The 18,068-nt window shown below is 42.7% G+C and overlaps 2 protein-coding genes across 2 annotated transcripts in view; one reads left to right on the top strand and one right to left on the bottom strand.

The window, feature by feature from the left end:
- Positions 1 to 18,068, bottom strand: part of ush (Zinc finger protein ush) — a 427,102-nt gene that overhangs the window by 241,965 nt on the left and 167,069 nt on the right. The window lies entirely within an intron of this gene.
- Positions 4,129 to 17,451, top strand: LOC145979473 (uncharacterized). Its single transcript, XM_083112393.1, is given in 9 exon segments — positions 4,129 to 4,225; positions 4,228 to 4,575; positions 4,578 to 4,615; positions 4,617 to 4,641; positions 4,713 to 4,778; positions 4,781 to 4,859; positions 11,428 to 11,494; positions 12,688 to 12,712; positions 16,913 to 17,451. Coding segments are annotated over 9 exon segments (1,284 nt in total).

Below are 18,068 nucleotides of genomic sequence, written 5' to 3'. Positions count from 1 at the left end.
CACAGTAAGGCTAATCGGAACTGGACCTACAGTTTAAAGTGGTATCCAAACCACTATGTGCCTCCACCGGGTATCGAACCCGGGACCTCGTGTACTTTCATGTCTCAAGGAGCCTAACGCTGGTTGCTGAAGGAACAAACGACTGATACATCGGATGTTTCCAAACCTACGCTTACCGCTTAACGACGGAGTGCTTAGCACAGCACTTTAAGACGTCATGGGCCGCGGGTTCGAATTCTGTGGCAAAAATCATATCAAATCAAATCGAGGACAACCCTCTCAATTGGGGGGGAAGGAAGCAGCCGCACCATGGTGCTGATCAGTTCACCTCTACCACGCCCCTGAACACCACCAAGTGCATAACCTCCCGAGTACTTTAAACATGGCAGTAAAAATACACAGGCGTCTACAACACGTTCCACATCCCTAAGTCTCTTTTACTAATTTTCGTAAAAAAATGCCGTGAGACGTCACCCACACCCTTCCAACTCTTAACAGACGGAAAAAGAAAAATTGCCTTCCTTATCAGGTAGTCCCTGTCCTGTCTGTAATTCAATTTGTATTCGAAATTACTCTCTGGAAAACAAGAAGGGGGAGAGGGGACAGTGGCCAAGAGCAAATTAATCGAAACCTTACATGAAAATTGGGGTAAGATTGCTGGAAAAGTGGCTTTTTTCTACCTAAGTAGTGGAGGGGTTAAAATCAGCAAGGAAAGGGGGGAGAGGAAGTTATACGCTCCTGTAACCTTCTTGGGGGAGACACTTGCGTGTTACTAAATACCCCCTCCACCCAGTCCGAAAAGAAACATCGTGCGGTTCAAAAAAACAGGCATTAAAAAAACAACCAAAGGAAAGACGAAAGAAATCAGATATATCTAAGTCAAAGCGTGATTATCTTCTGCCGCAGAGAAGGGGGAGGGGAAAGGGGGAAGGAGGAGTGAAAAAAACATGCATTAATTGTAATGCTAGATTATAGACTACGCTTGGCAAACTGTGGTCTTGGGGCCTCGGTCGGTGGAACACTGCATACTTAATTTTCTCCAATTACCATACAGAAATGTGTAATCAGATGGCTATCTTTATCTGCATTTGTTATGCTTATTAGGCATAGGTAAGGAATACGAGGCAACCGTCCGTCTAAATATTACTAATTAATACAGCCGCACCATTTGACTTCTAAACCGAGAATCTTTTTTCATTACTTTTTTTTTAATACGAATGAAGAACAGGAAACGAGTGAATTGTCTTTCCAGAATGCTGAAATAAATTCTCTCTCTTGACTTTTTTATTATTGTAAATGCAAATTTTGAGTTATTTTGCTGATTGTACCGAAAGACTGAAATTGCTTAATTTGTATTCCAAACGGTCATATAGAGAGGAAAAATGTGTGCCTGCAAGAAAGGTTTAATTCCAAACTTTGCTTTCTGAAGTCGAATAGTATAGTATACCTATTGAAACTCGTGTGACGTTATCTTTACAGGTCATCATGAGATTGAAATGTCTTATGAGAAACAGAGAAAGCAGGGGTGGGGGAAAAACATTAAATAACGATACCTACAGATTGATTGATTTTGTTATTATACGACACCTTTTTGCCACTTTTGGCTAATCACGACGATGCGGATTCATGAAATGACCATCACAAACACGCGTGGATAGGACACAACACAAGCCTCAGAAAGGATGTCCAGACGCCAAAGCCTAGTTAGCCTGCAGTAATGCAGTCCAGGGTATAACTACTACGTGGAAGTGAGACTGACACTTGAGTGACCTCTAAAAAGGCGATTCCTCACAACTCTGTCTCAAGGAATGTGTGGAGCAAGGTGCGCATAACGACAGAGAAGGCGGATGGGCGGAGAAAAGCAATGAGCGCTGCTCCAAGCAGTTGGTAGCTGCATCCGCGTTTTCCCCTCCATGCAATTTCCTTCCCTCTCACGCGTTCTTTGGCAAAGCCCTCTTGCGCAGAGCACTTGCTTTCTTTCTCTTGCTCCAAACATTTCCTTGTCAGAATGTAGAGAGACACATAGGCGTAACTTGGCGGGACAAGGGAGGAGCACTCCCCCCCCAAAAAAAAATAATAATTCAGGTTTATTAAAATTTACAAGTTAGGGTAATATTTGTAATTTCGCAAACATCACAGTTATATAGCAAATAATCCTGGACGCCGTTTTTATCGGATGGAAAACTTTTCGAGAATCTTCCCCCAAAGTTAAGCCCCACGTTTGACTCTGGCCCTTCAAAATTAGGCCCAAGTTTAATTCTGCCTACACAAAATTAAGCACAGTTTCATTCTACCTCTTCAAAATCAGGCCTAGTTTAATTCTGCCCCCTCAAAATTAGGTCCAGTTTAATTCTGTACCCTCAAAATTAGGTCCAGTTTAATTCTGTACCCTCAAAATTAGGTCCAGTTTAATTCTGCCCCCTCAAAATTAGGTCCAGTTTAATTCTGCCCCCTCAAAATTAGGTCCAGTTTAATTCTGCCCCCTCAAAATTAGGTCCAGTTTAATTCTGTACCCTCAAAATTAGGTCCAGTTTAATTCTGTACCCTCAAAATTAGGACCAAGTTTAATTCTGACCCTCGAAATTAGGCCCAAGTTTAATTCTGCCCCCTCAAAATTAGACCTAATTTTAATTCTGCTCCCTCAAAAGTAGGCCCAGTTTAATTCTGCCCCCTCAAAGTTAGGTCCCAAGAGAGACAGAGTAAACCAGAAAAATTACGATTCTAGAACATGGAAAGGAAGTCCAGGCAAAGAAACACATACATAGCGAAAAGGACTGCATAATACGGTATGTAAACATTTTTTTCTTTTTGTATGTAGACAAGATCAAGTAGTCCTTCTTTAACTTTGATCCGCTAGGATCATTTGCCTATGGCGTCTAGTATTAAAAATCTGACGGTCGAGATTAACAACGGTGTGTATGATTCGTATACGATAATTCACACTATTTTATGGTGATCCCAAACACTAAAAGAGGATCATAAAGAGTTGAAAATAAAATAGTTGCATCTTAAAGAGTTGAAAACAAGAGAACGAGTCGAAAATTTGTGATACTAATACTAAACTGCGTTATCAGTATTTACCTCGTAATATAAATAATAAAATCAAGAGGACTTTGACGAAAACGTCATGATCCTTGTTTGGAAACCTCATGGTAGGAACGCAGAGATGAAAATAGAGTGATAGTATTAAGATGGACCTGAAGGATATTATCAAAGGCGGATTGATCTTCTTCACATTATAAAAAGTTGGCTCAAGAATTAACGGTCAAAGATGCTGCCATCTACATTCCGTAAAAGGAATAACCACGGCCGTTTTTAAAGAATTAACGACAGAGGCGTCTCGTGAACGCATGCGGTGCATGCGTCAATTGTGGGGAAAAGGACGGCTTGCTCTGCGACGACATTAATGAGCATTTCTACATTCTAATTTCTTCATATAGGGAAAGTATTTACTTTACACGAGAGCGCTGAACTAAGCTTCTATTATATTTCTTGGATCTGAAGTGAAAGACAGTAATAATTCTTTTCCCACAATTGACGCATGCGTCACTTCAGATCCAAGAAATGTAATATAAGGTTAGTTCAGCGCTCTCTGATTAACGACTATTACACAATTAACCTAATTCATGCCTATTAAATGATACAGTTTCTACAAATATATTTATGATAGACTCAACTGCAATTTATAATCATTATCAATCACGATAATATATTCAAATTTAAATAAAAATGGTTGCGTTCAGTGTTTGTAAAGACTGTTAAACATTAGCGGTAGAATATTGTAACCTTTCTTCCACGTGGTACACCCTGGAATGTATTTCGCAGACTAACGAGGCTCTGGTGTCCTGTTAGGCTTGAGTTGTGTGATATTCATGTGTGCTTGTTATTGTAATGTCATCAATTTCAACTTATCAGCATTCATCCTAGTCTTCAATCAATCAATCAAGAATATTGTAAGTTTTACGGAAGCTTGCAACCATTTTACGGAAGCTTGCAACCAGTGTAGGGGAGAGACAAAGACTTTTCCGGCAATATACAGGGTGCATATAGACTATTTGAGGACACCACATTTTCAATGTACAAAAACCTTATACATTATTTATGTGTCGTTTTTGTTGCAGATATACGATGACTGAACCTATATTAACTCAAGAAATGAAAAGAAGCGCTGTGATTGTGGCCTTACATGCAAAACACAAGGATTTAGAAATTGCTAGGTTCCTGAATCATTTGTCCATAAAGTTCGGAAAGAGTTGGAAGCCTCCGGTTGGAATGTTTCAAGAGTTTCGAAGCAAAAAAGGCATTCTCGACGTTCTGACATTATCAGGACACCAGAATGTGTCCGAAAGGTTCAGGAAATTATCAATGATACCCCCTGAAAGTCAATGAGGGCCATTGCAAAGGAACTCAAGGTGTCAGAGGGCACATTTCGAACATTGGTTCATGAAGACATTCGATACAAGTCGTATGCGCTGAGAAAAAGTCAATTCATATCTGCAAAAACAAAAGAGAATCGTCTGATCCGTGCAAAACGGTCACTCACCAAAGTCAAAAACCCTGAGGAAAATGGCATGCAGTGTTTTTCTCTGATGAGAAAAACTTCGATCAAGACCAAAAAATCAATCGCCGAATTGACAGATGGTTATGTAAGGATCCTTCTGAAGTTTCAAGAGTTAGGCATACCAAGTTTCCAGCAAGTGTGATGGTTTTAGGAATTGTGAGTTACGAAGGACACGTGATGCCACCCCACTTCTTTCCACAGGGTATTCGAGTTAATGCTATGTACGCAATGGCAGGCCGTACGTATTTCAACAGGACTCTGCTCCTTCTCATAAGGCTCACATTACCCAAGAATGGATGTCAGACAATCTCCATGACCATTAAAAACCCAACTTCTGGCCCCCTAACTCTCTATATCTTAATCCCTTGGACTATTATGTGTGGAGCGTTGTTGAAAGAGACTAATAAACATCCACACAACACCAAAGAATCATTGAGGGCAGCCACTGCCAAGGTAAAGGCAAAGTGGTCCCCTGTGCTATGCACCACGCCATGATGGCGTATAGGGGTTGTGGGGTTAGGACCCCACACTTTCTTGATCACGGCCGAAGGTGGGGTGATGTGATCAGCACCACGTCCCTGGCCGCCTTTACCCCCCCCCCAACATAGTTTCCTCCAGGTACCCACTTTATACGACGCTGGGTGGGTGCCGGAGCCGCTTGAACAGGTGGAAAAAATCCCGGGTCTCCCCCGCCGGGGACCATTGTTAAGGTGATGTCGGAAATAAACAAAGACCACTTGATTCAAGCCTGTCAACGATTTCGATCCCGTCTCGAGAAAATTATTGAGACTGAAAGCGATTTTATAGAATAAACCTATTCAGAAGCTTTGGTTTCTCATTTGTACCAATTTTCATGAAAATATATTTGATTTTGGACGAGATATGGTTATTTTTCAAAATTTACGTAAATTTCCTCAAATAGCCTATGTACCCTGTACGTGTGCCTTCCGTTTTATGACAGAGAGAAAAATACTGCGTTACTAACAATGCTGGACTACCTTGTACGAACTTGATCTTGGGAACTGAACCAACGTTCACGAAAATTAGTGCAGGGGAAACATTCCATGACAGCTATAACTGTATTCTATCGCGACACTGGGATTATGGTAATTAATGTAACAGAATATGAATTGCTTGTAATTGTTCGAACGTAATCCTGTGCGTCACATGCAATACTTAAAGGTAAACTAACTGTGAGTAATTGTATTGGGTTACTATCTCTTCCTGTATTTACTTTTGCAATTTTCAATTACCGGCAAGAACTAAACTCCATGGTACAGTCACGGACACTGCCGGCTTGTAACGATTCCATTGAAAATCAATGTATTCATTACAAGCCGGCAGTGTCCGTGACTGTACAACAGCCCTCTGCAGGCTGGGGTCGCTGCTTGAATGGCTTCTAGTATTTTTTCATTACAACGTTTTTCATCATCAACTTTCCATTGGATGACGACGCATTGCCAGCGCGCATAGAGTCCCATCGCCGCTGTTTTCGAGAGAGAGCAAGGAAGATATGGAGAAAGAACGAGTGATAGATATGTATTCAGAGGGAGAGAGACAGAGAGCAGGAGTAAGAGATGTAATGGGGTCACACAGAAAAATGAAGAAGAAAACGAGATTGATGGAGAAAGAGAGATACTGCATGACGAGAGAGAAATATGGAGAGATTGAAAGAAGAAAGAGATATGAATGGAGAGAGAGAGAGAGAAAGAGAAACAGAGAGAAGGGAAGAGATACAAAAAGAGGATAAGAAGAAACACAGGTAAAGGTAAAGTGCTCCCCTGTGCTATGAACCACGCCATGAAGGCGTATAGGGGGTGTGGGGTTAAGGCCCCACCCTTTCTTGACCACGGCCGAAGGTGGGGGAGGTGTGATCAGCACCACGCCCCTACTGCCTTTACCCCCCTGAGTTTCCTCCAGGTACCCACTTTATACGACGCTGTGTGGACGCCGGAGCCACTTGAACAGGTGGAAATTATCCCGGTTCTCCCCCGCCGGGATCGAACCCGTGTCTCTCGCATGGTAGTCAGACGCCCTAACGGCTTTTTTATTATTATTAAAAGGAAAGCCCCCTAAGCGGAACCTTCCCCAATCACACTTCATTCATTCATATCATTTTCAGCACTTTTCAGGACAGACAATCACAAACATCCACGTCCGTACCGGGAGTCGAACCCGGGACCTCTGGCAGCGCAGTGTGCTAACCACTCCGCCACGGAGGCCGTACGACTGAGCTACCGCGGCACAGAAGAAACACAGGTGGACAAATAGAGTCCATTTGAAAGGCTCAGACTCGGCAATCCGGCAGCCCACTTCGCAATTGTTCGTTTGGCGATCCTGAAGATGTTAAAAAAAAAACGTTACAAACGAGAAACAAAACTCTCCCTGAACAAAGACCATTGTCTTTCGATTCTGACTCCCCCCTCCCTTCTCCATCCGATACGATGCCTGTCGCTGATAACGGTGCGTATATGGAAATTAAGCGGGGGAGAAGGGGGAGGAACGGAGAAGTGTAACTCATCAAGGCCAACAATGGCGTTATTCGCCTTCTCACGCATTGGCGGATGTTCGGATCGGAGACCAGTGGTCGAGGAAAGGGGATTTCTTTGCATACTTTACATATGAACGAAGAACAATGATTTTTCGTTTGGAGGGAAGGGAGCAAATGAAAGGTGACCTGTGTTTCATCTCCGTCTCCATGTGAACAAGAAATAATATTTGTTGATGTGTTTTATTTCCGTCCTCATGCGACATTTGTTAGGATAACTATGCTCTAAAAGAAGAATATCGATATAGGTTTAATCAGTGGCGGCGATTGGGGGGGGGGGGAATTGACCCCCTACTGTTTGCCACTTTAGTCCCCGCACTATAATAAATCTTATCTACGAGGGAAAGAAAACTGTCTTTGTACCCCCAGTATTTACACCTTGCCCCCCCTAGTTTTGGAACGCAATCACCGTTACTGGGTTTAATCCATACCAAATGGTCCAGCACTGGTTGCTTGACTACTGTCAAAAAAAAGTTCATATGTTTGTTGCATCTCTAAAGCAAGGGTAGTTCGAAACAGGGATTATTTTTCTAGCTTGATTTCGTTTAAAAATGAATGTTTTTTTTTCATGGTGTCCAGTATTTTTTTTTTTTAAGTCTTACCTTACCTTACCATACGATCTCGAATGCAAATGGCTGAAATTTAGGGCCAAAACCAATATTTGATTTTGAACAAAAACAAAGTTTACGATTGATTTTTTTTTTTAGCAGGGAAGTAATGTAATATCATATTAATCATTTCTGCGAGGAAATGTATACATCCAAAGTTTTGGCAGAAAACCTCTGGATTCTGTTTGTGGTTTTCATTTCTTGTTATAGCTCTTTGAAAATGCTTGATTTTAATTATTTGCAAAATTTGAGCCCCATTATCTCTGGGGTAGGAGTATTAAAATTTGATATTTGGAGCATGGGCACCTGCAACAAGAATTTCGGATTTGATATATGATGGATAAAAAAGTTACAACAGGGGAAAGTTAGTCAAATACAGGCAAAATTACGTTATTGGTTACAAATAAATATTTACTTTTTAATAAACTATAGGGCTATGCACTTAATTTTTTTGTATTCATTTATTGCATCATGCGAATGGATTAAATTGAATTGTTGTGTTAAGTCCACTTTATGCTAATCGGGACTGGACCTACAGTGTAAGGTGGGATCCGAACCACCGTGCAATGTGCCTCCACCGGGACCCCTTGATTACATCATGCGAATGGCATAGTAAACCCGTTAGTTTAGCTACGAGGTGTGCAAGGCAGAGGATTTTCTGTCCAGGTGAAGCCAGTACCAGATAAAAATAGCGCTTCAAACTTTGGGAGGGGCTACAGTACTCCCTAAATCCTTTGGAATTGAACCCCTTGTATGCCCATCCCTTTGCGCAGGGCAGGATTAAGACCAAATTGGGCCTGATGCTTTACTAAGTAAACTGTTTAACGTAAATTTGATAGCATTAACTTGAAATCTTCGTGAACAATAAACACAACGACGTTATAGTTACGTCACAGCCCAAAGAATAATAGTAACGCTGTGTCTAGGCGTCCGAAACTGGGGCTCCAAATTTCATTCTAAGATTTATTTTCAGGTTAATATAGCAAAAGAAAACTGTTCAGCTTTCTGAAAATTCTCGTCTGTTTTCATCTGGGCCTATTTGGAAGCGTCGTCTCCTTGTAATCAGGGGGTCCCGGGTTCGATTACCGGTGGAGGCACATAGTGGTTCGGATCCCACTTTAAACTGTAGGTCCAGTCCCGATTAGCCTTACTGTGCATAAAGTGGACCTACAACACCAAATCAATCAATCAATCTGAGCCTATTTCAGGAATGAGCCTAATGCTGCAGCATCAGTAGCACCCACCTTCATCCGTTACTACTTCTTTGCGACTACCACAGTGACAATGAGTGGGTAAGTAAGGGGTGTGCCCTAGGGATGGCCAGTCATAGCCGGATACCCGAAAATTGGATACCCCAATCCGGAACCTAAAATCGATACTCGGATTCCGGAACGAAAATCGGATAACTGGATATTTCTATATTCGTATCTGGGGAGGAAATGGAATTAAACGGAATTTACTCCTCAAGAGACACTTACCGACAATATGAAAAGATGCTGGGAGAACCTCAGAGCCCCTGGTTTATGAATTCATGAATGATGTTATATTACGTTGCTTTTCCGCCACTTCTGGCCAATAGCGACGAAGAGGATGAGTGATAATATGATGAAAGCAACGAAGGGTCACTCACAAATAACAACCATGCCCAGGCTTAGATCCCTGGTGTTGTATAGCGCACTTTGGTAACCACTCCGCCATAAAGATCGGCCTTGGTTTATGAGAACCTTCTTTCAAACAGGAAACAACTGCAGTACAGATGAACTTAAATCTCCTTATTCTATGTATAGCTATTTCGTTAAAATTAGAAAATTTTGCTAATCTTTGGTATGTGCCACTAAAGAGTTCCCGCATAACCGAATTCTTAGTGTCCTAGCCTTTGGTGGGAAGGGTCCCGGGTTCGAACAAGACTGGTCTCTTCACAATTTACAGTACGCGTGTAAAGTAAAACTACCATCACAACTTGTCCTTCCTAATGACGTAGTGGTAACGTTGTCGCCTCCTAATCAAAGAATGCGGAATCAGTGGAGTCACATTGAACTGCGATTCGGATTCCAGTTCGAACTGTACGTCCAGTCCCGATTAGTCTGAGCATAAAACAAAATGCAATTTCAGTATTTTGTTTCTTTCTACCTGTTGCGTAAATCGCGACAATAAGGGAAAAGATGAACTCTTAAATTGGCGATGGGATAAACAGATGCTTTATCCAGGATTTGAACCTATGGGTATTAATCAAGAACACAATATGTAGTAATGGAAGTGTTGATACGCATGAAGCCGGCTCCCGTGGCGGAGTGGTTAGCATATCGCGCTACGACGCCAGGGGTGTCGGGTTCGAATCCTGGCCTGGGCATGGATGTTTGTGAATGTCCATTCATCAATTTCATCATATCACTCATCTCCATCTTCGCAAAATTAGCCAAAAGTGGCACAAAAAGCGAAGTAAAATATAGCAAATCAATGAATGATACGCACGTAAGAAAAACGCCTTTCCCCTGCACATTGCAAGCCATGGGGGTTCATAGTGGGGTGTACAGGTTGGACACGTTCACGATCTCGCTCCTTGTGGTGGTGACGTGATGAGCCTCTTTCTCACCCAAAGCACCGATGTTATTGGAGGCTGAGTGAACCCCTGCGCAGCCTAATGCAGGGACATGATCTCAAAAATACCCACCAGAGACCACCTACCTTAGGAATCGAACCCGGCACTATCGCGTGGCAGTCAGACGCCCTGTTGACTGAGCCACCGAGGCCCAATATTATCTGCCTTTTAGCAATTGTGACATACAGTGAGGTCGCCCTTAGAGCCAGCGCGGGGATCTCCTTTATTGCAGTGACCCTCTGTTGCCGCGTTTACCTACGAAGAAACTTGCGTTCAAGCAGCCAATTAGGCTTACCGCTTTGGCAAGAAGCGGGAACATTAAAATCCCTCCTCCCCGAACTGTGGTCTCCGGTTTGTTCGGCGACTCCACTGTGGAAGATATTTATCGTCAGATTCAGAGCCGTTCCCACAGAGGGACCTGCTCCCCGCAACTCAGGTCCGCCACTGCCTCTTAGACACTTGTTGCATTGGAGAAGAGAGCGTGGCCCCAATTCCTAGAGCGCAATGTGCACGAACGAACTCAAAAGGAGGGGGGGGGGGAAGCAGAACCCTATCAGGGATACACACAAATCACAGCTTCATCTCGCAGCATCTTTCATCTCCTCGCGTTATCCCCAATCCTTCAGTGATTAATGGCTCCGCTGTTCTCGAGTCTCACATGTAAGGAATTAATTTAGGGAACGTGAGAAAACGCAAATCTGATAAATTGAAAACCTGAGAGTGGACCTCTCTCTGTCTCTCTCTACAGTTTCTTTTTCTTAATCTTTATTATTATTTTTTTCACTTTTCTTTTCCCCTTGACTTCAACAACCTTAACTCTCCTCCCCTTTCGAGTTCTTTCCGAATGCTCTTACGATTTAACACGGTGATAACGGGAGCACGAGATCAGAAACCGAGATTACCCTGGTCAGGACTTATTCGTTTTCTTTCGTGAACATAACTTCACTCATGTTTATGCTCCGTTCTTCTCTGTGGGCTGGTACGGGAGGAGGAGACCCAGGGAAGCTGGGTAGCAAACCGAGAGATCTACACATCATTTATGTCTTTCGTATTTCTTCTCTTTACTTCGCCCGTTTTCCTCTTCCCCTATTTATTCTTCTTTCATTTACAGGTGCTACACCGAGGACCACACTGAAGAGACTCCAACGCACTCTCTCGGCTTCCATGGTTGCCAGTGGGTGTCTAGTTATCGTGTCGCGTATACCCTGCCTCCGTTATCTCTGGAGCAAGGCTGCGCATAGTGGCAGAGAAGAGGGCAGAGCAAAGCAGTGCACGCTGCTGGGAAGGCTGGTAAATACAGTCGCTATTACTCCTTCACGCAATCCCGTTCCCTCTCACGTGTTCATTGGTGGAGTCGTCTCGCGTCACTACTTGCGCAGAGACTTCTTTTCGTTCGTCTGCTCCAGAGACAGCTGGGACAGAGTGTAAGATCGGATAGAGGGGGTGATGGCTGGATTCGATGTCTCAGAATGTACAGTCCAAGCTTCGAGTCCTGGCGTGGGTATGGGCGTTCCTGTGTGAGTGTTCATCTAACCATCACTGCGATTAGCCTAAAGAGGCAGATATGCCACCAAAAAATAAGAAAAATACAAAAGAAAAAACTTGTTGGTACAGCGTTACTGGATCTAGAGTTTAATTAATATGGATCCGAAATAATGAAATGTTCTCTCACCGAGAATCGATCTCCAACTAGTTTGTTTGCTTCTCTTTAGTGCAATCAGGTTTCCCATTTAAAGCCAGACTTCAGGTGGTTCTATTCATCACATTTCGTTTGTCTACACTCTTTAATCTCTGGAGAAAGCGAAAACAAGTCCCCGCGCAAGTACCGACTCGAGAGGGCTCCTTGAACGCGTGAGAGAGGAAGTGAGTGCATGGCAGCCACCAACCGTTTGCAGAAACCCGCATTGCTTGATACCCCCACTCGCTCTCTTCCCTTCCCTACCGTTATGCGCGGCCTTCCTCCACACATTCCCGAGACACAGTGTGTATACATATTGGACAGTATTGTCAATTATGTTAGTGGTAAGCAAACGACGCAAGGGCGTCCTTAGGAAGGAGACAGGGAGAATGGTTTCCCTCAACATTCCGTAATATCTCCCGCAACTCAAAGGTAACGTCGCTTATTGCACTACTTCCTGCAGACTTTTCTTTTGCCAGCTTCTGTTTTACTATTCGACAATATAAAGTAGTTTGACATAGTTACAATTAATCTCTCCTGTCTTTTACTTTTATTTTGCTCCGATTTGTGTACGTTTGAAGTACACAGAAATTGCGAAAAAAACACTACATTAATTGTTAAGTCAAAATTGAAGTACTTATTGTATATTCCTGATGCTTCACACTGTTGTTGTTTTTCTATTTTTCTTTCCAGCCCTGCAGATCTCCTAGCGGTAGCGGTAAGCAGAGTGGTCAGCCCCGCGCGCTACGACGGATTCAAACTGACCTGGACATAGGTGTTGTTCTTGAATGCCCCTTCATCAATTTTATCATATCATCACTCATCTTCATCGTCGCGATTAGCCAAAAGTGGCAGATACCGCAGATCAAATCTTATCAGTCCCATATCTTTCGGACAGTGGCGGCGAAACCAGGAGGGCAAAGTGCCAAAACTGGGGGGCGGGGGGCAAAGACAGTATATTTCTCTTTGTAAATAAGGTTTACCATAGTGAGGGGGCAAAAGTGGCGAAAGCTGGGGGGGCAACTGCCTCCCCTCTTATCCGCCACTGCTTTCGGACGTTCATCTTGTATCATTTTGTTTATATCTTGAATGTGTTATTTCTATAAAAAATACTATCTTACTAGAAGCACCATTGTCACCAACTTTTAGAAAGTTAGCCTATATTAAAGTCGTGTTTTTATAATTCTTATACACAAAGTAACAACTTTAAAATATGGATTTATTTGTGATGTTTAAATTGTCTGCAACACACACGCGGGACGGAATTGATCCATAAGCTTTTTTTGTTCCAGTTCTTGCTAAAATGAAAATAATAATAATTGTACAAAAAATTACAAGTACAGTGGCAACCCTGTAGGTAAAACAACAGCATCCGAATCGTCGCCCGAATAGGCGGGAACATCATTGTTTATCTCGCGTTGAAGCTGGGAGGGTTGGGGAACAGTCATTCCATACAATTCGAAGCAAAACTTCGTGACCTTGCCTGCTCCACGGACTGATTATAACATTTCCAAGGGACGAAATTTATTGCCCTCCTTCGCTTACCTTGCACAACCCTTCCAGGGTGTTCTCCCGTGGTGCCTGGTCGCGAAAGGCAAACAGAAACGCCCCCTTCGGCCCGTCCCTCCTCCCCGCGGAGGATCCCTACAAATTACATTGTGACGCAACGGCGCTGAGGTGGTGTTCGGAATGTTCTCTCTCGGTTCGAACGCCACCAGCGAGAAACTGCTGAACTTCCATACTGAAAATTCCTCACAGCGACTACCTTATTAGGAATGGTTGATTGATTGATTTGAATTTTAAGTCCACTTTATGCACAGTAAGGCTAATCGGGACTGGGCCTACAGTTTAAAGTGGGATCCGAACCACTGTGCCTCCACCGGGTATCGAACCCGGGTTATTAGGAATTGTAACGAGACAAGCTAATGTGGTAGCTTGTATGGACAGTATCGAGACTCAAGATGGCTTTCAGAAATTTGGAACGAGACAAATCTACGTAAAATTGAGACGAAACTTACTGTCCACACCTTAGATCTCGATCGAGACTTTGATAAACTATAATATAAACCAAACAATAGTTTTACAGTGGGACTTATTCAGACATACAATCGTATATCTATCTGGTATCGGTGGTCTACTTGCCGACCTCCGTGACGGAGTGGTCAGCCAGTGGTGCCGGGTTCGAATCCTGGGTGAGACATGGATGTTTGTGTTTGTCCATCACGAATGAAAAAGATAGAATTAGGTAAAATTGATATGAAAAGATGTGAAAGAGAATGACAGAGGAAACTAACGCTTAGGGTTTTTTTTTCCTTTTATTTCTTTAAATGTCGGTACGGCATCTGACTGTCACGCGGAAGACATGTGCTAGATTCCCGGGATAGTGGATTTCAGGTAAAAACATTCCCATCAATATTCATGCAGGCAGCGGCTGTGGGGTTCACCAACATCTAATAAATGGGTACCGCAGTGTCAGGATATCTGTGCCCTTGGAAAATATGCGAACTACGGTCTTCGTATATACAGAAGGAGCCTGTGGAACTTGCTTATATTATTATCTTACTATGCTGAAGTTTTCCATTTGTTTGTCTTCCGCAAATATCTTCAGCTTTCTCAGTTCACATCTTTAGCGATTTGTGTTATATATTCCAGCCAGGGCCAGGCACGTATCTAGAAATACATTTCAGGGGTCCAACAAAGTGTCGCAATAATAGTAATTATATTTAATTAAATATGTAAATTATTTAATATGGTATTGTTATTATTACATGAATAGGTAAAAAATAGTAAAAGAATAGAGATATAAAAGCACGTATTCATTTTCTAGCTTACGTGTAGTTAAGATCTCCAAGATTTGCATAAAAACAACTGCCCTGGCAAGGAATTTAATGTAAAATAGAAACATAATTGAATATTTATTGAATAACAAAAAAGGAGCTAGATCCAATTAACGAAAAGTAAAGTTCCTGATTAATATTTTATGGATATTGTCATTAGTAGTGTGCATAAATCTTTGGAACCCTTCAAAGTCGTATGAGTCAAATTCCTTGCCTTCCAATAAGTTCAGCGGAAATAACCATAGATTATATAACAAATGCTAAACAATTCTATTTTGATTATTTACTTTTACAGCTTGGTAAGTCTTTCGGGGGGGGGGAGGTCCGGACCCCCTGGACACCCTAAATACGTCCTTGTCCTGGGCCTCCCAATATGGTTTTCTCTTCTAGGCTATCCTTCCTTCTGTTACAGTTTTCGTTGCTCCGTCATGTGTCAGGATATGGCCTCATCATGTACTTCTTCTGAATCATGCACGTCTCAAAATATCTTCATTTCCTACTTATTTTAAAAGCGTCCAATATTTTGCTTTGAGCTTCAAAAAATGTTCATGTATCGCATGAGGCAAATGCCTAAATAAAGACAGAACTGAAAGAGCCTGGAATGCTGTTGTGGCTGTGCATGATCTTATTTCGATGTGCCAAAGATACTGCCATCTGTCGACAATTCTAGACTCACTCAAGAAATACGAGCAGCCCTAACGTATCCTAGGAGAAAAACGCCTTAATTGGCACCTAATTCGTGCTTCTCCGCTACAATTCTTCGAAATTGAAATAAACTTTAATTGATCAATTAAATCGTCGAAATGGAGATACGATAAGGGAAAAGACCTCGCTGTTTGCAAGAAAGGCGATCTCCGTCGTATCAAAATAACGATACAAGATGCTGTTCCACTGCGTCAGCCATTATTCTTTCCTACTTCTTGATATCCAACGATAAAGCACGAAAACTCCTAAGGATTATGGTTGAAGGATCTTGCTCACGCGACCTCGTCAACACTTCAGCGAATGGCTACGGAAGCATGAACCATGACTGAAAGCAGTTGTAATAAGATTTGCAACACACGCCCAAATTTCACAGCGATACTTCCGCAAGGAGACTGGCGGAGTTCTCGCGTCTGCTTTGAATATTACTGCTACTAAAAATAAAATCCGTGGAGTTACAGCCCTTTGAGGGCCAAGGATTGCCAAGATGCTTGCTTCTTCGTTGGGTGGCGTGTGGTTGTCGCGGCCTGGCTTTCGAGACCGGAGCCCACAGTATTTTCCTTTCAAGTTGCCAATTGTCCTCACGATGCTGTGCCGACACAGAAACTTTCGAGCGTTCAGCCAGGATCGAAGCCGTGCGAAAAAACTAACCGTTCGGCTATTCGGAAAGTTTGTATTACCTCGCTACGGTCCATTCCGCAGTATGCCGTGTGATTCAATATATTTCTGTTATACGTCAGAAGTATTCCAACTCGCGATAAGACCCAGGCATTTGCAACTCGAGACTAGACACAGGCATTTGCAATTAGAAACAGAAACAGGCATTTGCAACTAGAAACTAGAAGCAGGAATTTGCAACTAGAAACAGGTATTTGCAACCACAGACTAGTCACATGTATTTGCAACAAAAAACTAGAAACAGGCATTTGCAACTAGAAACGACACACAGGTTCTTGCACTTAGATACTAGAAAAAGGCATTTGCAACTCGAGGCGAGACACATGAATTTGCAACTCAACACGAAATACAGAGATTTGCACATTGAGATGATGAGACACAGGCATTTGCACCTCGAGATGATGAGACACAGGCATTTGCATCTCGAGATGATGAGACACAGGCATTTGCATCTCGAGACGAGAGACAGTCATTTACAACTCAAGATGAGACACAGGCATTTGCATCTCGAGACGAGAGACAGTCATTTACAACTCAAGATGAGACACAGGCATTTGCATCTCGAAATAAGGCAAAAGCATTTACAACTCGAGACGAGATACAGGCATTTGCAACTCGAGACGAGACACAGGAATTTGGAACTCCACACGAAACACACTCATTTGCATCTCGAGATGAGACACAGACATTTGCAACTCCAGATGAAACACAGGCATTTGCATCTCGAAAAAAGGCACATGCATTTACAACTCGAGACGGGACACAGGCATTTGCATGTCGAGATGAGACACATGCATTTGCATCTCGAGATGAGACACATGCATTTACAATTCGAGACGAGATACAGGCATTTGCAACTCGAGACGAAATACAGGCATTTGCATCTCGAGACGAGACACAGGCATCTGCATATCGAGACGAGATACAGGCATTTGCAACTCGAGACGAAATACAGGCATTTGCATCTCGAGACGAAATACAGGCATTTGCATCTCGAGACGAGACACAGGCATCTGCATATCGAGATGAGACACATGCATTTACAACTCGAGAGGAGACACAGGCATTTACAACTCAAGACGAAATACAGGCATTTACAACTCGAGATGAGACACACGCATTTGCATCTCGAGATGAGACACATGCATGTACAACTCGAGACGAGACACAGGCATTAGCAACTCAAGACGTAATACAGACATTTGCATCTCGAGATGAGATACATGCTTTTACAACTTGAGATGAGACACATGCATTTGCATCTCGAGATGAAACACATGCATTTACAACTCGAGACGAGAAATAGGTATTTGCAACTCAAGACGAAATACAGACATTTGTATCTCGAGATGAGACACAAGCATTTACAACTCGACACGAGACACAGGCATTTGCATATCGAGATGAGACACATCCATTTACAACTCGAGAGCAGACACAGGCATTTACAACTCAAGGCCAAATACAGACATTTGCATCTCTAGATGAGACACGTGCACTTACAACTCGAAACGAGACACAGGCATTTGCATCTCGAGATGAGACACATGCATTTACAACTCGAGATGAGACACACGCATTTGCATCTCGAGATGAGACACAGGCATTTGCAACTCAAGACGAAATACAGACATTTGCATCTCGAGATGAGACACATGCTTTTACAACTTGAGATGAGACACATGCATTTGCATCTCGCGATGAGACACATGCATTTACAACTCGAGACGAGAAATAGGCATTTGCAACTAAAGGCGAAATACAGACATTTGTATCTCGAGATGAGACACAGGCATTTGCATATCGAGATGAGACACATGCATTTACAACTCGAGAGGAGACACAGGCATTTACAAA

Source organism: Lepisma saccharinum, chromosome 1 (assembly GCF_977018435.1).
Source record: "Lepisma saccharinum chromosome 1, izLepSacc3.1, whole genome shotgun sequence".
In the NCBI taxonomy this organism is placed as follows: domain Eukaryota; kingdom Metazoa; phylum Arthropoda; class Insecta; order Zygentoma; family Lepismatidae; genus Lepisma; species Lepisma saccharinum.
The sequence above is the reverse complement of the archived record's forward strand: the minus strand, read 5'-3'. Positions and strand labels throughout refer to the sequence as shown.